The sequence below is a fragment of the Lithobates pipiens genome, unplaced genomic scaffold (assembly GCF_037356315.1).
Source record: "Lithobates pipiens isolate NorthernLeopardFrog02 unplaced genomic scaffold, aLitPip1_a1.2 Scaffold_8, whole genome shotgun sequence".
Lineage (NCBI taxonomy): Eukaryota > Metazoa > Chordata > Amphibia > Anura > Ranidae > Lithobates > Lithobates pipiens.
Window position 1 is genome coordinate 146,815,383 of NW_027507903.1, and position 26,950 is coordinate 146,842,332.

A 26,950-nucleotide genomic window follows, 5' to 3' on the forward strand; every position below is an offset into this window, starting at 1 on the left:
TACATATATTTGCTGTTAGTTATTTTGATGAATATTGTTCCAATTAATCCAATCCAATCTCCAATTGTAAAATGTAGGGGTTTGTTTTGGGTGAGTTGACATAATTTTTATATATATATATATATATATATATATATATATATATATATATATATATATATATATATATATATATATATATATATATATATATATATATAAATCACTAACTTTAGAGAATGCCATGCCCCATCTTTGAATACTTTAAACATGAGTAGATGCTTAAAAATTAAGTGCAAAAGTGATTTTCACCTTAAAAAGAACCTTACATATACTGAACAAGTGATAAAAACACTTTAAAACAAACCTTCGTTCATCTCTGTATCTATAAGCATTTCAAATAAATACATTTCAAAGTTCACATATATCTTAACTTTCTGTTGCACCAGAATCTGCATTTTACTTGCAGTTTAAAAGCATCCTCCAACATAGTCTAGTTTGGATGAATTGATTTAACCTTAGGTTTGGTTCTTCTTTTTAAAGCAGAGGCACGTTAATTCAACATACAATGTGAAATACATTCGCATAAGAAGAATGGTGGATGAGGATTACGAGAGTGTGGTAAGGACCAAAAGCATCCTATATAAACTGTAATGGAGCATTACAATGTATTTTTGGTTATCATCTGTCAGTAGTGTGCGATTAGGAAACATTTTTAAAAAAAATAAAAAATTCAGATTTCCCTTGAGTATATCTGTATGCATGGACTACTGGTCAAATTATTTAGCAAACATAAGGTACGTACATCCAGTTTATGTAAGGTAGGTTTTACGAGATACAATATGATTTGACACTCATTTCAAATGGGAAACTTTGAGCTGTACTTGTCATTGTTTGTTTTCTTTAAATCTGTAGGTTTTATTGTAGCTTTTAAATCCCAACTCTAGGAAACCTAAAAATTCTACCTTGCAGTGGGGCTTCGCCCACATACTGCATGGATTAACTGCTTGTTTAGTTTAGGAGGACAGTGAAAACTATTTTATTTACCCATTCCCTCACTCCCCTGGCATACACTGCTCCCTCATGATCCGACACTTGACTGTTCCTCTGCATCCTCACTTCCAGTGCAGGGCTTGTCTCTAAGAAGTCCTTAGACCTGTAGAGCATGGGAGAGAAGATGCTTAAGGTAAGTAAATCTGCTTTTCCAAATCCCAAGACATAAACTGAGCAGTTAACATTTGCAGTACAGCTGCAGCCCCATTGCAAGGAAAAATATTTAGGTCAACTTTAATTCTGCCAATATGCTTTAGAGCCAGTAAAAGTGGAGGCTGTTATAGCTGCAAAGGAAAGGGGGGTGGGGGGGCAGCCCTACAGTATATTAATGCCCACAGTTCTGGAATATTATGTCCCACAAACTCATATAGGTGTAATGGCAAGATCTCCACAAACATTTAGTCATATGTATGTAGTGTCTTTTTCTGAAACATGGTGAGCTCCTTGGTTTTCCATTCACTCTCATTGCATAAAACAAAGCAGATATTTCAGTTGGAAACTGGAGAGACTGTAGGGGTTATTCTCTTGTTCTGCCCTTACTCTGGGTCTACTAAAGCCGGTGTAGGCACTCTTACCAATGGTAAAATTTTAAGGGGTGTGCAAGGGGTGATGGGAATTTTAAAAAATAGAATTTCAGTTATTAATGCTTTTGAACTGACAAGTCTATTTATTTTTCCAAAAGCCTTACCCGGGGACACAGGGAGGAAAGAGAAAAAAGGTATGTAACAACACAGTATTATGCAAATTCAAGAAAGAAGGCCAAATGAGAACTAATGTAACTCACACCGATTACATTTTTATTCAAAACGCAAGAGAAAACCCGGCCCAGCAGATAAGTGTCCTATACTTGCATAGAGCTGCCAAATGCTTACAATCACAGGCAAGACACAGGGAGTTCGCTCTGCACACTCCATGAAATAATCAACAGCCTTCCATTGCCTGCGGCAGAGCTGGATGAACCAGGAGAAATGGCTTCCAAACTGGCTGGGGAGAGTGCAAAAGCACTAAAAATGACACAGACCTCCACTGATAGCTCACACCATCCATACTGTGCTCAGGTGCTAGTGAGTAGAGATTCTTTTGGGTGATGGGGTGGTGTCTATGGTTACCTGGCACGGCTTTTCAAAGTGTTACCCTTTGTCAAGCCTGATAGCTGCACTGGGTTTTCTCCTGTGCTTTGAATGAATGTGCCTTAGATAGACCTATCCCTATCCCTGAGAACATTTTTATATCTCTTTTAGAAACTATATTCAATGGAAGAAGAGCAAACTTTGGAATCCTCCAAAAGAGATAAGGTCAGCTAATATTCTAGAGCTAAAATTATCTCATGTGGTTAAAATTAAATAGTTTTTTTTTTTTTTTTTAGAAAAATCTTACTTTAAAAACGAATGAAAAAAAACGAAATGAAAAAAAAACGAAGGAAAAGATCTTACTTTAAAAACTAAGGAAAGCATTTAAAGGGGCAGTCAACCCAAATGTGTTATTTTAGTTAAAAGTGTTACATGGTTGACTGAATAAAGCCCCATACACACTATCAGTTTTTCTGCTGAGTTTTTCCTTCAGATTTAGCAAAACCATATAATATGAGGTCAAACGTTTCAATTTGTATGCAAACAGGCAGGCCCTTGCACTACATTGTTTTGGTAAACCTGAAGGAAAAAAAACTCAGCAGAAAAACTGATAGTGTGTATGGGGCTTAAGTCTCTTGCTTCTCATGTTGAGTTGCTATCACAAGCTCTCTCGCTTGTTCTGTGGGAGGAGGAGTGCCCTGCATAATGGTCAATAAATGACCACCTCCTTTTAATGACTGAAGCAGGTGGATAAACCTTATATGTCTACACAATATCAAATTTTTAATTAGGACTGTATTCTTTACCAATCAGGAAGGAAAAAGGCGCTCAGGACCTCAGAGAGACAAAGCACAAAAGGTATCTGCATACTTTTTTTTGCAATGGAATATTACATAGTGCCTTATATTTACAGCTTTATAGCTGTCTGTGCATCAACTAAGCATATATTTCCCCATTTCCTGTGAGGCCACAGGAATCTCTCAAACAGGAGCACACCCAACAATTAAAGCACTTTTTAGTGTGAAAAAGGGTTAAACGAATTTTCATCACTATTTCTGTTAGCCAAGTTCTCCTGATTTCACACAGGATAGAAAATAAGGTGTAAACACCCAACTGGGATACAGGAGCAATAACACCTCCCACTCCACCCAAATCTGAAAGTAAATTTGTCAGAGTTTAATTAAAGTGGTAGTAAAGGCTTTTTTTTTAAATTTATACCTACAGGTAAGCCTCTGTAGGTAGAGCAAATAGTAGAACTGAAGCTTTGAGTCACCAGCTGTGTGTTGGAGGGGATGACCATCTCTCTGCAGGCTGTTGTGTTGGCTTAACCACTTCAATACAGGTCATTTATATACCCTTCCTGCCTAGACCAATTTTCAGCTTTCAGCGCTCTCACACTTGCTATTACAATTACTCATGCTACATTGTAGCCAAACAAAATTTTTATCATTTTGTTCTCACAAACAGAGCTTTCTTTTGGTGGTATTTAATCACCACTAGGTTTTAATTTTTTGCAATATAAGCAAAAAAGAGAGAAAACCTTGAAAAAAAAAAACACTTTTTTTTAGGTTTCTATCTTAAAATTTTGCAAATAAATCATTTTTCGTCATACATTTGGGCCAAAATGTATACTGTTACATATCTTTAGTAAAAATAACCCAAATTAGTGTATATTATTTGGTCTCTGTGAAAGTTATAGAATCTACAAGTTATGGTGCAAATCATCAAAATTGATCACATCTGATCACACCTTTTTGGAAAGTAGACATTCCAATGTATTTAGTAAGAGGCATAGTGAATTTTTTGAAGTTGTAATTTTTCCCCACAATTCTTAAGAATCTTAAGAGTCTTCTTCTGGTTGCTGAAGGTGAAATATAGTCAGGAAAATGGCACTCATGCAGTCTGCTGACACAATCGGAGCAAATGCTTTGTGGGGGGGGGGGGGGGGGGTCCTTGCTGATTGATCAGGGCAGTGACAATATTTTTGATAAATTTGATAAAGGGGTTGGGTATTTCCATTGATTTTTGATAAGTGACGTACGCATTATACATGGCCAAATGGAAATATTGCAGCTTTTTTGTACCAGAAGAGGAACTTTCGTGTTGAAAGATAGGGCTGCAGCATTTGATCGTTTAAATCCACCCCCACCCAATGAACTTGTTGTATTAGTTGCTACAGCAAGGCTTTTGAATGGTACCGCATCTTCTTGGAAGTTCCACCGAGGTGTCATCGTAGATTGTGGACATGATGTAAACATCTTTCTTATCCCTCCCATTCACGGCCAACACTTCACCGTTCCTCAGGCTTGCCGATTCCCCCCTTTGTAGCCTTGTGGTGACTAGACGCTGTGGGAAGCCTTTCCTGTTTTTTCTTGGGGTACCACAGGCTAAAGTTTTCTTCAGGTATAGGTGGCGAAAATGGGGCAAACTGGTGTAGTAGTTGTCCATGTAAATATGATACCCCTTTTGGAGGAGTGGGAATGCCAACTACCATACAATTTCCCCACTTATTCCCATGTACGTTTGACACTCAGGGGGCTGGAGCTGGGAGCTGCCTTCATACACACTAATTCACATATCCAGAGGAGCTTTCACAGAGCTTGTTGAGTTTCAATCCGTACCTCACCCTCTTACTGGGGATCTACTGCTTGATTCCCAGCCGGCGTGTGAAATGGACCAGGGATTTGTCCACAGAGATGTTCTGGTCAGGGATGTAAAGTTTGGAAAACATCTTATTCAAAAAATCAATTAGGGGTGAATTTTATACAATTTATCAAAGTCTGAATGATTTTTTGGGGGGGGCACTGCGAGTTATCACTGAAATGCAGGAACCGCATGATCATGTCATAGGGACCTGGACATCACAGCTGAAAAAATTGGCATTGACCCTGATCGGGGCTGGGCTTTGTCCAAGGGACGAGCCTCTTTCCTGATCACCGTGCTGCACTGGCTATGATACAATCATACACTGCCCAATCATTTATAGTTGGATAAGGAATCTAGGTAATATTTAGACAGTCTTACATAGCCAGCAAGGGGAAAAAAAACTTGTACTTGATAAAATATAAAACAACTGTTATGTATATCATTGTCTTCTTGTGTTTTCTCTGGCAGGGTGCCCCAGGGGAACCTGGAGATCCTGGAATTCATGGGCAGAAGGTAAGTTTATCATTTCAAAGCTCTGACCTTCTGCTTCTGGAGAGATGCAGGTTTGTCCTAATTAGTTCTGCTTATATTTCATTAAACTTCTTCCAGTACAATTGCAGAATAAAAAAAGTAAATAGGAATGTTATGTGTAATAACATCAGAAAATCAAGAAGAAAAAAAATCTTATATCATTGAAAGATTACATTCATTTTTTGCTTTTAAAACCCCTTTATGCCCTATTTGAGTTCGGCTAAGTAAACATCTTAACAATGTAGAAAATCTTTGAGCATTTTGTCTTTTAAAAAGTTATAATGGCTGTAAATAATCCCTCATGCTGTGAAGCAACCAGTACTTTTTATATCATAAAATAGTGTAATTCAAAATGTATTTTCATTTTGTAATAATGTTTTTTAAATACAGTGATTTAATATGTTTTCTTCAGGGAGAAAAAGGAGACATTGGTGAAAATGGGCAAAAGGTAACCAATCTATTTTAAAGGCTAAGTTCACTTAAAAAAATTGTGGGTGCAATTTCAGGCTACTGAAGAATCAATTAAATACGAGGGCTCTCACTAGTGCCCTCACAGTGCATTGAGGACTACAAGCTGTCTGCTGTGGTGGAAGACAGGACTTGTAGTTCATTCATTCACAGAACCCTGGCTGCAACCTTGTCTTTCACGGCTGTGGAGTAATGAATCTGGCCACATGCATCCAGCTCTGGAGATGGTCTATGACTCAGGGAACACCGTATTTAAGCATCATTGACCTGTGCTGTAGTGCTTGTAATAGTCAGTGTTCATTTTGGCAGCAAATTTCAATCTAGTTTTAGTTTTAGTCTTTTGACTAAAATTGAATTTTAGTCCCATTTAATCATCTGCAGTACATTTTAGTCGACTAGCATTGAATGGGTTTAGTTGAATTGTAATGCATTATTTTACGCATTTCTCTAGATTTTCCAAAACCTATTATATACTGCTGGTGTAAAATATTTGAATATGTTATTATTTATGGTATTAAGGTTTGAAAAAACTCACAGATACCGATTTAGCCACTCTGGATGGTCTGAGGAGGCCTGTAATGCCCACTGCTGTGGACATTGGTCTAAGGAGGGCTGTAATTCTGCATAGTGTGGGGGTGTGCTGTCCAAACGCTCGTAGCCCAGGCTCAGTGAGAATGGAAAGCAGACACTCATGTGGTGTGAGAGATGCAGCCAACATTCCTAATGCTAAGCATGGAGCTCGGTGGAAACCGTGGGAAAACATCCCTACTTCACATTTCCATTTCTTTTTCGTTTATTAACAAAAATCGAATTGACTTTTGTCATAGTTTTGGTCAGTGGACAAAGACGTGGTGTACATTTCCTTTAGTTTTCATCACTGTAAAAAGACCACTGACGTAAATGTTGATGACATTTTTTTGTTGACGAAATTAACACTGATGATAATGTGTATTCTCTGTTACTCTCTGGACTGACCCTTGGCTATGTTTTTTGGATTACTCTCTTGTCTGATGCCTGTCTTGATACTTGGCTACTTTATTGAATTATTCTTTTGTCTGTTGCCCATCTTGACCCTTAACTATCTGACCCAGATTATTCTTTCAGCGATTTCAGCTGCCTCACTCAAGTTACCATCTGGTAGACAGTGATCCAACTTATTTGTTCAACACCTAGAAGTTGTTTCTTGTTTATTTCAAAGTTTTATTGAGCCTCCATGCATTTCTTTAGATTTTAGGCTCCACAAATAGGGCCCCCCCATCCCTTCTTTATTTAACTGTATTGTAATTGTACTGTCCCTCCTCTACATTGTATAAACTGTTGGCACTATATCAATCCTGTATAGCAATGGTCATCAACCCTGTCCTCAGGGCTCACTAACAGACCAGGTGTTATGTATTACCTTGGGGAGATGCAGACTAGAATACTGCAATCACTGAAAAGCAAATGATATCACCTGTGATGTATTTCAGTTATCTTGCAAACCTGGCTTGTTAGTCGGCCTTGAGGACAGGGTTGATGACCACTGCTGTATAGTAATAAAAATGCTAATAATAATTTCTTGGAGCTTTGGTATCTCTTTCCTCAGTCTAATAGTCAAACTGAGATACTAATCAGATCTGATGCTTTGTTTCATATACAATAGTCAAGCAGATTGAATATCACAATTATCCTGGGCAGAATTGGCTCATAAAAATTGCCCACATTTCTCTTCCAGAGTTTTTTTTGTATCTATAGGTTCTTTTTACATTAAGATCTTTTCTCTGCTCCCATCTCCTCTCAAAAATCTCTTTGTATTGAAAGAATAGAAACATGCAATGGAGTAAAACCTGTTAGGATTACAGTGCTGACCTTCCCTCTTATTAGAGGTGGCTAATGCAAAAAGCCATACAGGTACTGTTGCTAGTTGTTTGTAAATATCAGTTTAATTCATTTTTAAAGAATCAATAAGTGCATGAATATTGACTTTTATTTCTACCCACATTTCAGCTTCAAATTATAGATCATATTCTATTGCACATGCATATTAATAATTTCTATAAGAAGTTCCCACACGTGCATTTTAATGAGATGCTTGACAGGCAGTGCTGACACCTACCAAGAACCCCACACACACAATGATCCAATAGCCAAACAGCTCCAAACATTTCTTTGCTGTTGGTGTCACGTGTAATCTCCTTAAAGTGGTTCTAAAGCCTAAAAATGTATTACCCTAATGCATTCCTTGCATTAACCTCTTGTCGACCAGCCGTTATAGTATAACGGCAGGTTGGCTTAGTTGCGCAAATCACCGTAGGTGTACGTCGGTTCGTGGGCCCATTGCCCAGCAGGGGGGGCAATCAGTGGGCCTGGTGGACTCGTTGCCTGCCAGCCTCCTGCGGTCATTCCCTGAAGTGACAGAATGGGGATCTGCCATATTAAACAAGGCAGATCTCCGTTCTGGCAGGGGATCCCACAGAGATCCTTTCTTTTTGCTATGCCAATTTCTGCTATGTCCTTTCTGCTAAGCCCATCCCCCCACACACTTAGAAAAAAACTGAGCAAACACATTTAACTCATTGCTTGCCCCTGATGTTAACCCCTTCCCTGCCAGTGTCATTAGTACAATGTCAGTGCATATTTTTAGCACTGATCACTGTAATAATGTCCCTGGTTCCCAAAAAGTGTTAAAAATGTCAGCTAGGTGTCTGATTTGTCCTCCACAATATCGGCGTCCCACTAAAAATCACTTATCACCGCCATTACTTGTAAAAAAAAAAATTATAATAATGCCATGAATCTTTCCCCTATTTTGTAGATGCTATAATGTTTGCAAAAACAATCAATATACTCTTATTGTTGTTTTTTTTTTTTACCAAAAATATGTAGCAGAATACATCTTAGTCAAATTTTATGAAGAAATTAGATTTTTTTTTAAATTTCTTCATTGGGTATGTTTTATATCAGAAGGTAAAAAATGTTTTTTTTTTTTCAAAATTGTTGGCCTTTTTATGTTTATAGTGAAAAAAAAAAAACGTGCGATTGTCAGCTAAAGTAAAGCAGTGCCGTATTACAAAAAATGGCCTGATCAGGAAGGGGGTAAATCCTTCCAGAGCTGTAGTTCTTAAAGTAAAAAATATTTAAGCATGATCATCCTCCTCTCCCCCTCCCCCTTTTTACTTACCTGAGCCCTCATTCGATCGAACGCTGTGCGTTTCTGCAGCTCTTTTCTGCTGCTGAGGTAGTGTGAGCCATTGGCTGGAGGGACTAAGCCAAGAGTGCCAACAGGGGACCTGAGTAGAGGAGGTTCAGGGCCGCTCTGTATAATTTCTTTGCACAGAGCAGGCAAGTATAAACCCCGTTTGTTATTTAAAAATAAAGCTTTACAACCACTTTAATTTTCAGCACTTTTTCAATCAAAAAGTGAATAAACTGATATTATTTAGTGCCTATTAATCACCCAAAATGTATTATACTTTCCTTTCAAACGAAATATGAATGAAAATCATTAAATCAATATATATAAAAAAAAAAAAAAATTAAAACACAATAATAATACCAATATAAGTGGTGAACATCAATGTTGATAAGTATTGTCTATTTCTTCTGTGCAAAAAAAAATCCTTGTAAAGTGACTTGTGCAATTTCCAAATCTAGCAGTAAATGTATGTGCAAAAACCAGCTCAAGTTTATACTCAGTTGCATATGCGTGTTTGTTCTTCAGTGTGGTTCCAAACACCATATTTCCCTTGCAGTAAGAACTCATTCAATCTCTATGGCCCTTTAAATAAATAAAGGGGTTGAACTTTTTGATTTATTTGTGGAATATCAGCATCCCTTCTCATGACAGTATGTAAGCTGCAGAAAGAAGAGGAAACATCCTCATTTCATAAAACGTCTCTTCCAGGATCTTCGCCCCTAATGACATCATGGAAGATGAAATGTGTAACGATCTTAGTTCTTTAGTGCTGGGCTGAGAAAAATGTACCAAAGAATGAACTAAAAAAGAAATCTACCCTAACTCAGTTTATTGTATCTTTATAGGGTGAACCAGGTGTTGGCCACAGAGGACCAGTGGGACAAGCTGGACCTCCTGGTATTAAGGTAATTTCTCATATAGCTGATGACATAAAAATAATTTTTGTAGTTGGGGATATTTTGTAGCATTTTCCAATTATCTACTTTTTACTACTGCTGTGTTCTTAGTGCAGGCTATAAACCAGTAATATATTTTCCCCCACAGGGTGAACCAGGAGAACGAGGGCCTCCGGGAGTACAAGGTATCCAAGGGATTCAAGGAAATCCTGGTATTTCTGGATCTATGGGTGAAAGAGGAGAACCAGGAATGCGTGGGCCTCCTGGACCTCCTGTTAGTAAAAAAAAAATTGTGGTGCAGAGTTGTTAAAGAAAAGAGGATTATAAAGATGGAGCAAAAGAAAGATAGAGTTGTTGGTCATAACATGGAGTTAAATGTTAACTTTCAGTCTGTGACCTGTACTTTATAAAGTTAAAACATATATTTTGGCTACCATGCTGCTTTGGACATAGGGAGTCTATTTATAAATTGTTTCACACAAGGTTCACCCAACTTTTCACAATTGAAAAATGTGTTACTCCTGGGTGAAATTTGTGTGATTCTTGTGTAAAACATATAGATCCCTAATTGTAGGGATTAAGTGTTTTTCTTTTGTCCAGTTTTTAAAGAGATAAACCCAGCAGCTGTAATGTAACACAATGGGGTTGATTTACTAAAACTGGCGAGTGCAGAATCTGGTGCAGCTCTGCATAGAAACCAACCATCTTTCATTTTTTTTTTTTTTTTTTGTCAAAGCTTAATTGTTAAAGCTAGAAGCAGATCTACCATGCACAGCTGCACCAGACTTTGCACTGTCCAGTTTTAGTAAATCATCCCTAATGCATAGTACTTTATACGATTTTTAGCTTGTTTTTGTTCTATTTATTCCATTTACCTTTCCTTTGTAAGGAATTTTTCCTATTTGCGGTGCTCATATTATCTGTGTTATGTATAGCTATGTACAAATTTAAGGGGAGAATTACAGGTATGGATATTGTATACATAGCTACATTAGTCCAGCTTGGACGTTGTAGCTATGTATATAACATATCTGATCAATAGCCCTAGAAGTTGAAAATCATTGAAGTAGATACTGCTACTCTAGTGATCTCCACTTCCACTTCTGCGTTCTGTGCTGAGAGGCTGGCCTGCTGCATTTCAAACATATAAGGTTGACCTTTTAGAACAGGAGCTATTCAGAGAATGCACTTTCTGAATAACCACAAAGCATTCTCTCATTGGATGAGATGGAGAGGAGGGGTGATGATATTCCACTCTCCGCCTCCTCACAATCTACGGGACACAGAAACAAGTGGAGATCACTGGAGTAGCAGTGTCTACTTCAGATGTTTCCAACTTCCAGGGGCATCGGCTAGGTATGGTATATACATACTTGCATTGGTCCATGCTGGACTAATGTATCTATGTACAAATATACCATACCTGGAATTTATCTTTATTATACAGATTTAAATAGTTTTAACATGGATGCATTTTTTCTATATAGGATAATGTAAAATATTAACAATAATGTAAAACATTTTGCATATTTTAGGTACTTATAGAGTGCCGTCAATTTATGCAGTGCTTTACATATACATTGTACATTCACATCAGTCCCTACCCTCAAGGAACTTACACTCCAAGGTCCCTAACTCACATTCATACATACTGTACTAGGGACAATTTAGACAGGATCCAATTAACCTACCAGCATGTCTTTGGAGTGTGAGAGGAAACCCACGCAGACACAGGGAGAACATGCAAACTCCAGGCAAGTACTCCAGCAATCCTTCTTACTGGTAGACGAAAGCGCTATCCACTACACCACTGTGCCACCCCGCATAGGTGACATTTACCTTTGTAGTGAAGTCTGGTGCTGATAATACATCATCACACTGTACCTACAACACTACTGTTAATTGTTCACACTGGATCTGTAAAATGTTCTGCTGTTGTGAGGATGCTGTCACTTTTTGATTTGTATAAAGCTGAACTCTGGAGTTAAATGTGTTCATAATGTGGCCCCCAATCCAGCATATATAATATATTATAATATATAATATATTATAATAATATATGTTATAACTATTATTACTTTTTTAGGGCGAAAGAGGAAAAAGGGGGAAAAATGGCATCCCTGGAACTCAAGGAACTCCTGGACTTGCTGGTAAAGAGGTATAGAATAAAAAATAAAAAAAAATGTTTATACTAGGCAAAACCTTCTTTACGACATATGCAACTGATGTGCTATTGTCTTTATCCTAGCAATAAAACATTTGCCAAATGTTTAGATTGGCCTTAGATACTATATACTTGGCATGCTAATGTTGATGCCATTAATGCCGCGTACACACGCTCAAACAATCGGGTGGAAAAGTCCGGCAAACTCAAGTCCGCCGGACAATCCCCCCGTGTGTAGCCTCCGGCAGACTTTTTTGACCCAAAAGTACGGCGGACTTAGAAAGTAGTTTTGCACTCCAATCTTCCCGCTGGACTTGCATTTCGGCAGACAATCCGGCCATGCGTATGCCAGTCCGCCGGACTTTTGAAATGAATGGACTTTTCCCGCCCGGAGAAAAGTCCGCTCATTTTGAGCGGGTCTCCAGGTAGGCGGGGCCCGCGAAGGAGACGTCGCTGACCCCGCCACCTGGTATGGACTTAAAGGGGAACCCCAACGCCGAAAAAAATCGGCTTGGGGGTCCCGCCCAGGTCTACATCAGACCCTTGTCAGAGCACGCTACCCGGCCGGCCAGGAAAGGGGGGGACGAGCGAGCAGCCCCCCCTCCTGAGCCGTACCAGGCCGCACCAGGAGCCCCCTTTAATAAGGGGGCCCCCGGATACCGGCCCCCCACCCTATGTGAATGAGTATGGGGTACAATGTACCCCTACCCATTCACCTGTAAAATAAAGTAAAAAAAACACAACATAACATAACACAAGATAAAATAGTTTATTGCACAGCTCCGGGGGTCTTCCGTCTTCGGGTGTCTTCTCGCTGGACTCCTCCGCTATCTTCCGCTAGCTCTTTTACTAGCGGAGGAGCCCGGCTTTCTTCCTCACCGCCGGCCACTTCTTCCGACTTCGGGGGTCTTGTCCCCCTCTTCGGGTCTTCTGTCGCCGCTGTTGTCGTCGTCGTCATCGTCGCCGCTGCCTTCTGTTCTTCTGTTCTTCTGTTCTTCTCTTCTCTTCAGATGTTGACTCGTCGCTCCCTCTGCTCACAATGACGGGGACCAGACGCGCGGCGACTTATATAGGGACATCACCGGATGATGTCCCCGCCTATTATGATGTCACATAATGGGCGGGGACATCATCCGGTGATGTCCCTATATAAGTCATTGCGCGCCCGGTCCCCGTCATTGTGAGCGGAAGGAGCGACTAGTCAACATCTGAAGAGAAGAGAAGAACAGAAGAACAGAAGGCGGCGGCGACGACGACAACGACAGCGGCAACAGAAGACCGGGCCACCGCCTGTAAAAGAGCTATAAGAAGGCGTGGTGGCCCGGCAGAAGAACCGAAGAGCGGGACAAGACCCCCGAAGTCGGAAGAAGAGGCCGGCAGCGAGGAAGAAAGCCGGGCTCCTCCACTAGTAAAAGAGCTAGCAGAAGATAGCGGAGGAGTCCGGCGAGAAGACCCCCGAAGACGGAAGACCCCGGAGCTGTGCAATAAACTTTTTTATCTTGTGTGTTGGGGTTCCCCTTTAAGTCCATACCAGGTGGCGGGGTCAGCGACGTCTCCTTTGCGGGCCCCGCCTACCTGGAGACGCGCTCGAAATGAGCGGACTTTCCTCCGCGTGTGTGGGCGAGTCCGTTCATTTTAAAAGTACGGCGGATAGTACGGCGGACTTAGTACGCCGTATTAGTCCACTGAAAAAGTGCCGTGTGTGGGCAAGTAGCCCGTTTGGAAAGTCGGAAGGACAGTCCGGCGGGAAGTCCGTCAGACTAAGTCCGCCGGATAGTCGGCTACGTCTGTACGCGGCATAAGATATCTTTTTCAAACTTAACACAGCTTTTCTAATCTTACACTTATCTAATCTTATGATTTTTAATCCCTTTAATTAATATAGTTGCTCACTAGGGATGAGTCCGATGTTTTAGTTGAGCGTAAGCCGAACAGCGAAAAGTATGCAGTGTTCGCAGCAAATTTGAAAGCTGCCAGAACACCATTAAAGTCTATGGGACACTAACATGAAAAATCAAAAGTGCTAATTCTAAAGGTTTATGTGCAAGTTATTGTCATAAAAAGTGTTTGGGGACCTGGGTCCTGCTCCGGGGACATGTATCAATGCAAACACATTTTTTAAAACCGCTGTTTTTTCAGGAGCAGTGATTTTTTTAATGCTTAAAGTGAAACAATAAAAATCAAATATTCATTTAAATATAGTGCCTAGGGGGTGTCTATAGTATGCCTGTGAAGTGGAGCATTTTTCCCGTGTTTAGAACAGTACCACAGCAAAATGACATTTCTAAAGGAAAAATTATCATTTAAAACTGATCGCAGCTGTAATGAATTGTCGGGTCTCAGCGATATAGATACAGATATTTGAAAAAAAGAGCATGGGATCCCCCCTCCATTACCAGGCCCTTTGGGTCTGGTATGAATATTAAAGTTATATAAGAACTGATACAGCGAAGACACGTCAGGCGGCGGGAGCCTCCCATGGAGGCGGGTCGGTTGTAGCTTTTTTTTTTTCGCCCCGTGGGGTGGCGTGATAGAAGAAGATGAATGGACACCGTGGGACATTTTTATTTTTATATTTTTTAATAAAGGACTTGTCTCAAGCTGTCTCTTGTCTTTTTTACCATTTTGACACTTTTTATGTGAAATGGTAGGGGTACATTTGTACCGTGTTACCAATTCACACAGGGGGGAAGGCCGGGATCTGGGGGTCCCCTTGTTAAAGTGGGCTTCCAGATTCCAATAAGTCCCCAGCCCGCAGATCCCCACAACCACCGGGCAAGGGTTGTGGGGATGAGGCCATTGTCCCCAAAAACATGGAGACAAGGTGCTTTGGGAGGCTACCCCAAAGCACCCTCCCCATGTTGAGGGCATGTGGCCTGGTACAGTTCAGGAGGGGGGGTGTTCTCTTGCCCCCCCTCTTTTCCTGTGGCCTGCCAGGTTGTGTGCTCAGATAAGGACTGGTATTGATTTTGGGGGGGACACCTACGCCATTTTTTTTTTCTTAATATTCATATCAGACCCAAAGGGCCTGGTAATGGACTGGAGGGGGATCCTATGCTCTTTTTTTTCAATGAGTTTTATCTATATTGCCGAGACCCGACAATTCATTACAGCCGCGATCAGTTTTAAATTACAATTTTTCCCTTAGAAATGTAATTTTGCTGTGGCACTGCTCCAGAAAAAACAGCCGTTTAAAAAAAAAAAAAAACATGATACATGTCCCCTTGGGCAGGACCCGGGTCCCCAAACACTTTTTATGACAATAACTTGCATATAAGCCTTTAAAATGAGCACTTTTGATTATTCATGCTCGCGTCCCATAGACTATAACGGTGTTCGCATGTTCTGCTGAATTTTTTGCCTGTTCGCATGTTCTGCTGCGAACCGAACAGGAGTATTTCTTGGCTCATCCCTATTGCTCACTTTTGGACCCTGTACAAAATACTTATGTTTTTTACAAGCGGTGCCTAAAACTGGAGCCCATTTTCTAGATGGTAACTGACAAGTGACTTGGACCATGACAGTGGGGTTAATTTACTAATGACAAACTGACAGCTTAATTTGCAAGGGTATTTTCCCCAGAGCTTAGTAAATGAGATGAAGCTCTGATGACTTCCACCATCCAATCATGTGCAAGCAAACATGCTGTTGTTTTATTTCCATTGCAAGAGATTGGGTATTCCTTGCAATGTGATATTTTGCCACATTTACTATGCTCTAGGGGGAATTCCGTTGTAAAGTGAAAAGCCCGAGCACAAAAGGTTGTTAAAATAAGCTTATGTAAACTTCAATACCGTGTACACACGATCGGAATTTCCGACGGGAAATGTTCGATGTGAGCTTGTTGCGACTAGGGATGAGCTTCGAGTTCGAGTCGAACTCATGTTCGACTCGAACATTGCCTGTTCGCCTGTTCAGCGAACAGTGAACAATTTGGGCTATTCGCGGTAAATTCAAAAAGCCGGAACACCCTGTACAAGTCTATGGGAGAAATCTAAAGTGCTAATTTTAAAGGCTAATATGCAAGTTACTGTCCTAAAAAGTGTTTGGGGACCCGGGTCCTGCCCCAGGGGACATGGATCAATGCAAAAAAAAGTTTTAAAAACTGCCGTTTTTTCAGGAGCAGTGATTTTAATAATGATTAAAGTGAAACAATAAAAGTGTAATATTCCTTTAAATTTCATACCTGGGGGGTGACTATAGTATGCCTGTGAAGGGGCGCATGTTTCCCGTGCTTAGAACTGTCCCTGAAAGTGTAATTTCGCAAGGAAAAAAAGTCTTTTAAAATCACTTTCAATTGTCGGCTCTCGTGATACAGAGAACACTCAATGAGTGTTCTCTGTATTACGGAGCACAATTTATTCATTGATTAAAAAAAAAAAAGCGTGGGGGTTCCCCTAAATTCAATTACCAGGCCCTTCAGGTCTGGTATGGATATTAAGGGGAACCCCGAGTCAAATTAAAAAAAAATGACGTGGGGGTCCCCCTAAATATCCATACCAGACCCTTTATCCGAGCACGCAACCTAGCAGACCGCAGGAAAAGAGGGGGGACGAGAGAGCGCCCCCCCTCCTGAACCGTACCAGACCACATGCCCTCAACATTGGGAGGATGCTTTGGGGGTCTGTGACCCCTCAAAGCACCATGTCCCCATGTTGATGTGGACAAGGGCCTCATCCCCACAGTCCTGGCCGGTAGTTGTGGGGGTCTGCGGGCGGGGGGCTTATCAGAATCTAAAATAAAAAAATAATAAAAAAATCTTTTTTTAAATTTTTTATTTTTTTTTTTTGTTTTCAAACGTTTTATTGAAAAAGATTCAACAGAAATACAAAGTATGAGTATCGGGAAATTCCCATGCAGAACCATACAAAGAGAGAAAAAAAAAAAAAGGAGGGGTAAACAGCAGTATTACAAATCCATCGTTAAATACAGCAAAATAACATAGTGATAAACAACTACCGTAAACAAAATGACATGTAATCAACGGTGAGAGAGATATTTCAAAGACAATACTCTGCATGGAACTGGGATAAACTCATGGGTTTTAATTGTTACATTCAACTAAATCAGATGTATAAGGATCATGAGATACAATATAATCAAAAAGAAAGTAGATACATAGAATGGAAAAGAAGGAAGAGAAAAAAAAAAAAGAACACAAGAAAAGACAAAGCGAAAAAGAAGGAGAGCGGGAAGGAGAGACTAGCGTGGTCAGTGTGATAGTCGAAATATAAACCATGGATTCCATTTGGCCTCGTACAGAGGCATAGTGTCATGAAGAGTGTGGTAAATTTTCTCAGAATGCATCATAAGATCTACTCGAGACAAGATCTGTGGGAGAGGAAGCGAGGGGGACTTCCAGTTGAAAGCAATTGACCATAGCATGGCCAGGCAGATCGAATGAATAAACTTTCTCAGTGGTTTGGGAACATCTGGCGGGGATTGAAATAACAGAGCATGATGTGATGTTAAAGTGACATGGTAGCCTGCCAGCTTATCAATTATATCAAAGAGAAGTTGCCATATAGGCAGTATCCGGTCACAGTCCCAGAAGATGTGTGTATACGAGCCTGGGAGGGGGCAGCCCCTAAAGCAACTGTTCGGAGCCTGTGGAAAGATTTTATGTAACCGCAGGGGAGTATAATACCACCTAGTAATCACTTTTATAGCAGTTTCCCTTACTGACAGGGATTTCGTGCATTGGCACATATTAAATTTTTTATTTTTAACCACTTACAGACTGGACCATTTTGCTGGTCAAAGACCAGACCACTTTTTGCGATTCAGCACTGCATCGCTTTAACTGACAATTGCGCGGTCGTGCGACGTGGCTCCCAAACAAAATTGACGTCCTTTTTTTCCCACAAATAGAGCTTTCTTTTGGTGGTATTTGATCACCTCTGCGGCTTTTAGTTTTTGCGCTATAAACAAAAAAAGAGCGACAATTTTGAAAAAAAATGCATTATTTATAGCTTTTACAAAATAGGGATAGTTTTATGGCATTTTTATTAATAATTTTTTTTTTTTTTTTTTTACTAGTAATGGCAGCGATCAGCGATTTTTATTGTGACTGCGACATTGTGGCGTACACATCGGACATTTTTGACACATTTTTGGGACCATTGTCATTTCTACAGTAATCACTGCTATATAAATGCAGTGATTCCTGTGTAAATGACACTGGCAGTGAAGGGGTTAACCAGTGGGTGGCATTGTAGGGGCTAAGTGTTCCTAGGGGTCTGTTACTAACTGTGGGGGGGTTGGGCTTTCATTTAGTGAACACTGATCTCTGCTCCAATCACATAGAGCAGAGATCAGCGTCACTAGTTGCTAGGCAGAATGGAATGCTGTTTACATGGCATTTCCTCCATTCAGCCATCCCGTGAGACGATCGCGGGTATGCCCGCGGCGATCGAGTCTGCGGGACCTGCGACCGGACTCACGGGGGTCCCGACCAGCACGCGAGCGCGCCGCCGGCGGTGCGCTCACGATGGCAGGGCGGCATTGAAGATTGGACGTACCTGCACGCCAATATGCCTGCCCGTGCCATTCTGCCGACATACATCGGCGTGCGCTGGTCGGGAACCGGTTAATAAATTAGACAGGTATCTGCACCCACTTCCCCCTGAAAGGTGCCAACTGTAGCACCGGAGGGGTGGAGGGTTCCGATTGGTGGAAGTTCCACTTTAGGGTGGAACTCCGCTTTAATTGTTAAAAATGGTCTAAACTCAGAATCAAGAATGAAAAGCTCAAATGTTAAAAAATTTCCGTAGGAGCTTTATTGTTGCTCTGCTCTGCTCTGCTTCAACACACTTTACTCATTCATACTTGCATTTATTGCTATCTTACAAATGTTGATGAAGAGGCTGTGGTATAATTGTAAGAATATTTACAGTGTATCTTTAATGATATGCTCTTTGGAAGATGAATCTCAAAATGTTTTTTGAGTATATGAAGTCTAAGCCCTTGTACACACAATCGGAGATTCCAACGGAATGTGTCCGATCGGAGCGTTTTGTCAGATATTCCGACTGTGTGTGGTCTGCATCAGACTGTTTCCGTCTGAATATCCGTCGGACCAAATTTTCCAACTTGTCGGAAATATTTTCCGACAAAATGCTCCAATCGGACATACTCCGATCATGTGTAGAGAATTCCGATCGGACAAAGTGCCACGCATGCTCAGATCAAATTCCTACATCAAAGCTATTGGCTACTAGCCCGAACATAGTCCCGTTGTAACGAAATAACATCATCACGTTCTTAGCGATTGGATTTTCCGACAACTTCATCCGACCGTGTGTATACAACAGTTTCGGACAAGATCCGTCGGACAAAATCCGACGGACAGAATCCGACGGATTTGGTTGTCGGAATCTCCGACCGTGTGTACAAGGGCTAAGAGGAAGGTGTCTGACAAAGATGGACCTCTAAAAGATAACTTGGGAAATATATTAAAAGAGCAAAAGCTGATCTCCAAAATACACAGTTTGCATCTGTATCCATTTTGCTGGTCAAAGACCAGACCACTTTTTGAGATTCGGCACTGCATCGCTTTAACTGACAATTGCGCGGTCGTGCGACGTGGCTCCCAAACAAAATTGATGTCCTTTTTTTCCCACAAATAGAGCTTTCTTTTGGTGGTATTTGATCACCTCTGCGGCTTTTAGTTTTTGCGCTATAAACAAAAAAAGAGCGACAATTTTGAAAAAAAATGCATTATTTATAGCTTTTACAAAATAGGGATAGTTTTATGGCATTTTTATTAATAATTTTTTATTATTTTTTTTTTACTAGTAATGGCGGCGATCAGCGATTTTTATTGTGACTGTGACATTGTGGCGTACACATCGGACATTTTTGACACATTTTTGGGACCATTGTCATTTCTACAGTAATCACTGCTATATAAATGCAGTGATTCCTGTGTAAATGACACTGGCAGTGAAGGGGTTAACCAGTGGGTGGCATTGTAGGGGCTAAGTGTTCCTAGGGGTCTGTTACTAACTGTGGGGGGGTTGGGCTTTCATTTAGTGAACACTGATCTCTGCTCCAATCACATAGAGCAGAGATCAGCGTCACTAGTTGCTAGGCAGAATGGAATGCTGTTTACATGGCATTTCCTCCATTCAGCCATCCCGTGAGACGATCGCGGGTATGCCCGCGGCGATCGAGTCCGCGGGACCCGCGACCGGACTCACAGGGGTCCCGACCAGCACGCCGGCGCGCCTCCGCCGGCGCGCTCACGATGGCAGGGCGGCATTGAAGATTGGACGTACCTGTACGCCAATATGCCTGCCCGTGCCATTCTGCCGACGTACATCGGTGTGCGCTGGTCGGGAACCGGTTAATAAAGGAATTTTTCGAAAGTGTGTTTGTCTTATTTAACCATTTTTACACTTTCTTTGTGAAATGGTAGGGGTACTTTTGTACTTCCAGATTCTGATAAGCCACCCACCCGCAGACCCCCACAACTACCGGCCAGGGTTGTGGGGATGAGGCCCTTGTCCACATCAACATGAGGACATGGTGCTTTGAGGGGTTACAGACCCCCAAAGCATCCTCCCAATGTTGAAGGCATGTGGCCTAGTACGGTTCAGGAGGGGGGGGGGGCGCTCTCTCATCCCCCCCTCTTTTCCTGCAGCCTGCCAGGTTGCGTGCTCGGATAAAGGGTCTGGTATGGATTCTTAGGGGGACCCCCACATCAATTTTTTTTTTAATTTGATGCAGGGTTCCCCTTAATATCCATACCAGACCTGAAGGGCCTGGTAATTGAATTTAGGGGAACCTTTCTCCATTCTGCCTAGCAACTAGTGACGCTGATCTCTGCTCTATGTGATTGGAGCAGAGATCAGTGTTCACTAAATGAAAGCCCAACCCCCCCACAGTTAGTAACACACCCCTAGGAACACTTAGTTCTTGTATAACTGAGGGCAGGGCCACATGGTTATGTACACAGGTGACCTCGCCCCCCTGATGCATGGGGACTTCCCCAAGGCTTTCTCTGGCGTGAGAGGGGGGCAGGCCATCCGTTTACATAACTGGGTAGGTAGGGGGTGCTGGGGGAGCTGCTACACACAGAATGTTTTTTTTTATCTTAATGCATAAAATGCTCCTTTAAGTTGGATGTAACTGCATATCTGTATTAGGCCATAAACATTTCGTGTGAAGCATTGGGAACCTTTCACTTTCCTAATGTCAGCCATTCATTTATGAATACAGATGCAAACTATGTATTTTGGAGATCAGCTTTTGCTCTTTTAATATATTTCCCAAGTTATCTTTTAGAGGTCCATTTATGTCAGACACCTGCCTCTTAGCCCTTGTACACACGGTTATTTTGTTACAACGGGACTATGTTCGGGCTAGTAGCCAATAGCTTTGATGTAGGAATTTGATCTGAGCATGCGTGGCACTTTGTCCGATCGGAATTCTCTACACATGATCGGAGTATGTCCGATCGGAGCATTTTGTCGGAAAATATTTCCGACAAGTTGGAAAATTTGGTCCGACGGATATTCCGACGGAAACAGTCTGATGCAGACCACACACAGTCGGAATATCCGACAAAACGCTCCGATCGGACACATTCCGTCGGAATCTCCGATTGTGTGTACAAGGGCTTAGACTTCATATACTCAAAAAACTTTTTGAGATTCATCTTCCAAAGAGCATATCATTAAAGATACACTGTAAATATTCTTACAAATATACCACAGCCTCTTCATCAACATTTGTAAGATAGCAATAAATGCAAGTATGAATGAGTAAAGTGTGTTGAAGCAGAGCAGAGCAGAGCAACAATAAAGCTCCTACGGAAATTTTTTAACATTTGAGCTTTTCATTCTTGATTCTGAGTTTAGACCATTTTTAACAATTAAAGCGGAGTTCCACCCTAAAGTGGAACTTCCACCAATCGGAACCCTCCACCCCTACAGTTGGCACCTTTCAGGGGGAAGTGGGTGCAGATACCTGTCTAATTTATTAACCGGTTCCCGACCAGCGCACGCCGATGTATGTCGGCAGAATGGCACGGGCAGGCATATTGGCGTGCAGGTACGTCCAATCTTCAATGCCGCCCTGCCATCGTGAGCGCACCGCCGGTGGCACGCTCGCGTGCTGGTCGGGACCCCCGTGAGTCCAGTCGCGGGTCCCGCGGACTCGATCGCCGCGGGCATACCCGCGATCGTCTCACGGGACGGCTGAATGGAGAAGTGCCGTTGTAAACAGCATTTCTCCATTCTGCCTAGCAACTAGTGACGCTGATCTCTGCTCCATGTGATTGGAGCAGAGATCAATGTTCACTAAATGAAAGCCCAGCCCCCCACAGTTAGTAACACACCCCTAGAAACACTTAACCCCTACACTGCCACCCACTGGTTAACCCCTTCACTGCCAGTGGAATTTACACAGGAATCACTGCATTTATATAGCAATGATTGCTGTATAACTGACAATGGTCCCAAAAATATGTCAAAAATGTCCGATGTGTCCGCCATAATGTCGCAGTCACAATAAAAATTGCTGATCGCCGCCATTACTAGTAAAAAAAATAATAATAATAAATTATTAATAAAAATGCCATAAAACTATCCCTATTTTGTAAATGCTATAACTTTTGCGCAAACCAATCAATAATCGCTTATTGCGATTTTTTTACCAAAAATATGTAGAAGAATATGTTCTTGGCCCTTGTACACACGGTCGGAGAATCCGTCCGAATGTGTCCTATCGGACCGTGTCGTCGGATAATCCGACTGTGTGTGGTATGCATCGGACTGATTCCGTCGGACGCAATTTTCCAACATCTTGGAAATATTTCCCGACCAACTGGGCCGATCGGACATACTGTGTAGAGAATTTTGATCGGACCAAGTGCCACGCATGCTCAGATCAAATTCCTACATCAAAGCTATTGGCTACTAGCCTGAATATAGTCCCATTGTAACGAAATTACGTCATCACGTTCTGAAAGATCGGATTTTTCGCCAACTTTTTCCAGCCGTGTGTATGCAACAGTTTCGGACAAGATCCGACGGACAAAATCCGACGGGCAAAATCCGACGGATTTGGTTGTGGAAATCTCCGACCGTGTGTACAGGGGCTAGGACCTGCACGTCTGGTATAGTATTTCATTCAGTGAAAATATTCTACAGTTTTCTCATGTTTCTTATCTTGCTAGTTGTTCATTAAGATAGAGCTAAATCACAGTAACAAAACAAAAACAAAAATTATTGCTCTATATGCGATATGATTGTTTTATATCAACCAAAAAGTCCAAAATTTGTTTTTGGAAAATACTTTTTAAAAATGGAAAAAATTTGGGGGATCAGAGGGGATGTTAAATTAGTCTTATATCATATTTATTTATGTTTTCAGGGAATGCAAGGGCCACCAGGTATGAAGGGTGAGAAGGTAAGAATGTATGTATTGCCTAAATTACTTATAGAAAATAAATCTTCTGAAAGCAATATGAATCTAATGTGGAAAACAAATGAAAGAAAAAATTAACTGGTTTCCTGTATAATTTCCAAACTTACTTTAGAAACGACAGCTCCATTCTGCTTGATTATTCACCAAGAAACTTGAGTTATTTTACCTGTTCTCCCTTTTATCTCTTAACATTTTCTGCTAAAAGGGTTTATTACATAAAGATAAATATTACTTAGGATGTGCATGTAACAGCTAAAACCTCAAACTTACAGTTACAAAGTTTGTTTTAGAAGTGATATCCTGTGCTTTGTGAATTGACTTTTACAGGTTTTTAAAATGTGAATGTCCTATAATTGGTCCGTTGAGGTGTTTTGACAGCCCATTTATAATGAACTGACTAATTTAGCCTAAGTTCACACATATCTGGTGCAGCAAACGCAGCAATTCTTGTGGATTTCCCATACCACATTGCAATTGCACTGTGTTTGTGATCCGTTGTGGGTGTCAATACAAAGTTAGACACCCCCAAAAGGATAGCAAATGCAATGCAGTTTGCCCACACTGGTTCGCTTGATACAAAATGACCATTCAATGGGGTTTGTGTGCGGTTCCAAAACGAGTGCCTGCACTTTGCGATGCAGTGTGATTTGAGCCTATTCAAAATAAATTTGATTATTTCAACGCTATTGTAATTCTATTTCATTGCTCATAGATGCATACTCTGGTGCTCTATTGAGGAAATTGGGAACATACTTCATGAAACACATTGAGAATCATCTTTTACCCCATACTGAGTACATGGAAGATCTTGGGACATTCTTTTATAAATCTAAAATGTATGATACCATGCAGGAGGGATAAAGAGATAGAGGGGATGGAATAACATATATTTTTTTTAAATGTGTAACATTGCTGTGACCACTTAAATCTGTTAAAAAAAGTATTTTAAAATGTATTATGGATTTTCCAAAATAGTATTGTGTACTGTGCCAAAACAGTCCCATGTTGATATATTGATATATTGGTGTTGTAATTCTTGGAATGTTGGTATTCTCCCTATAAGTGTTAAATACCATTCTGAAATTATTATTTAATAATTGCTATCTTATTGACAGACTTGAATGAAGTCCAAGTGAATCCCAGTCAAAATCGAAAGTTAGAACTGAAGTCGAATTTTCCATTCACGCTCAGCTTTTGGGTCAAGCTGGCCCAAACAAACTATTTGCATTACTAAGCAATTCAGCTCCTGTGATTTTTTTGTATCAAATTGTAGTAGTATCAGCTACATACAGTATGCAGAGTTGTGTTTTGCGGCAGTACAGGTGACTTCTTGTCTGCTAGTACTTTTCAACCAGGGAAGCTTTGCATTTGTTATGAATGAATATAAGGCTTTCTTTGATTGGCTATGATGGAAAGATGAGCGGATGATGTCACAATCGCCATTTTAACTTTAAAGCGGTAAAATATAATATATTGCAGCTTACCAATAATTACAAATAGTAGACGTATTATTATTGTTTTTTTTAGGCTTTTTTCCTTTGTATTCACCTCATGATCTGGCCAGTAACACACCTCCTGTACTATACAGACACCACTCTGGATCGATGGGCACAGGGGGAAGATTTGAACAGCAGCATTTTAGTCTGGGGGGGGGGGGTTATAGAAGTCCTCACAGATTTAAATACAGAACAAATACAGGGCTGAATTCCAGCTAATACTTTATAATTAGTTATAGCAAACCGTTTTTCCTTTTGGCATAAAGGTTTTATATACAGTACTTAAACAAATTGATAAACTGCAATATAACAAATGTTTGCTTTTGGGTTTAATATCGCTTTAACATATTTTGGTTCATAATAAATCATGTTTGAGTTGTATAACACTTGATTTTTCAGGGTGAAGGAGTTGTGGGTGAGCCTGGTCCCCGAGGTCCTCGTGGCTTCTCAGGTCTCAGAGTAAGTTATTCTTTATGCTTATAGCTTTTGAGTGAAATGAAAAGTATATCTTAGCATGTACCAGCAGCATGCACATACTGTATTATCTTGTGCTTACATGTGATGTTCATAACTTTTTGACTTTTCACTACACCCTATACACACACATTGGAACACAGCAATTACATCATGTTCCCAAAACTAAACTAGTTCTAATTTGTTCTGTATGAATGTCTTAAAGAAAACCTTAGACCACATGGTTCTTGCCATTGCCACTCTTTCATTGTAAAAGTGATACCTGCCTGGGATGCATATTGGTCCAGTGGCTTCAATCATTTTTGAGTCACTCACCTAGAACGAGTATTCAGATTGGAAGGTCTGACTTCACTTTGACTTGCATACTTGTTATGGGTCAAAGTTAATAAAGCGATTGTAGAACTTTTTTTTCCTAAAATAAAAAAGATGCTACACTTACCTGCTCTTTGCAATGGTTTTGCACAGACAGCCCCTTTACCTCCTCTTCTGGCATCCCCCTCCAGCGCTCTCCACTCCTGCTCTTCTCCAAGTGCCCCCTGCTCTCTCCTCACAGGATTTGACTGACAGCAGCAGGGGCCAATGGCTCCCATTGCCGTCAGAACCTCCTATGAATACTGGAAGAGGGGAGAAGAGAAGCTGCAGACAGAACATTGTTGGATTGAGAGAAGACTCAGGTATGTGTTTAGGTGGGGCTGGGGGGGAGCTGCATAAATAGATTCTCCCAACATAGTAACTGCACTACTGCATAAGTGCGTTATGTGTATTGAGTACTGATTTACATTAAATGTAACATGGTTAATGTTTTTCATCAAAGCATTTTCATATTAGTTGTTACAGGATGCAGTTTCAGAAAGATGAAAAGTGTTGCATTTACAAAGTATATAAAATGCACACATTTTTTTATGTGTTTTAATGCACAGGGCTGCACCCTTTGCCCTGGAACGTGTTTTAGAATACACATCTTAAAATGCTTTAAAGTGGAACTCCAGCCTCTTAGGTGTATTTACACCCCTCTCCCTGCCATTATGGTGCATGCACAGATGTGCCGACAGGGCTCTGCCTAGCCTTCAGGTCCAGGTAGAGCACATCGGCACATCTACGCATGCAATTTTTCGTGCATGTGCAAAGACGGAGAAGGTTCAAGACTTCCCTGGTAGCTCTCTTTGCACAAATGCGAGAAACCCTCACATGTGTAAATGGTCAGGTAAACCAGCACATGTTCAGCTGTACCACAGGGCTCTCCTGGGACCCAAAGCCCTACGGCACATTTGCACACATGGCGGGGTAGTAAAATATGAAATAGATAAAAACAGAGGGCACATATATCTATTTCCCACAGTGTTCTGAGGACAACCCCAGTCCTAGAAAACTAAAGCTATACCCATTTCAGACTATGGATTTCTATTTTGGCTTGGGCTATCACAGCTAGAAGATTATTTTTGCTGCTGTATTAAGTAATGTAGTGCTTACCTATGAGAGAAATGTGAAAGTGCTGTTTAACAGCACAAATACATGGCTTAATTTAAAAAAAAAGATAAATTATAAAAGGGGGGGGGGGCAACATG

At 40.9% G+C, this 26,950-nt stretch overlaps 1 protein-coding gene across 1 annotated transcript in view; it reads left to right on the plus strand.

Moving 5' to 3' along the window:
• Positions 1-26,950, plus strand: part of LOC143960916 (uncharacterized) — a 614,677-nt gene that overhangs the window by 351,866 nt on the left and 235,861 nt on the right. Inside the window, exons 70-80 of the mRNA XM_077469935.1 lie at positions 523-600; positions 1,715-1,750; positions 2,274-2,327; positions 2,916-2,960; positions 5,217-5,261; positions 5,692-5,727; positions 9,768-9,827; positions 9,967-10,092; positions 11,905-11,976; positions 23,362-23,397; positions 25,311-25,370. Coding sequence (XP_077326061.1) covers positions 523-600; positions 1,715-1,750; positions 2,274-2,327; positions 2,916-2,960; positions 5,217-5,261; positions 5,692-5,727; positions 9,768-9,827; positions 9,967-10,092; positions 11,905-11,976; positions 23,362-23,397; positions 25,311-25,370 — 648 coding nt within the window. The remainder of the gene's footprint in view (positions 1-522; positions 601-1,714; positions 1,751-2,273; positions 2,328-2,915; positions 2,961-5,216; positions 5,262-5,691; positions 5,728-9,767; positions 9,828-9,966; positions 10,093-11,904; positions 11,977-23,361; positions 23,398-25,310; positions 25,371-26,950) is intronic.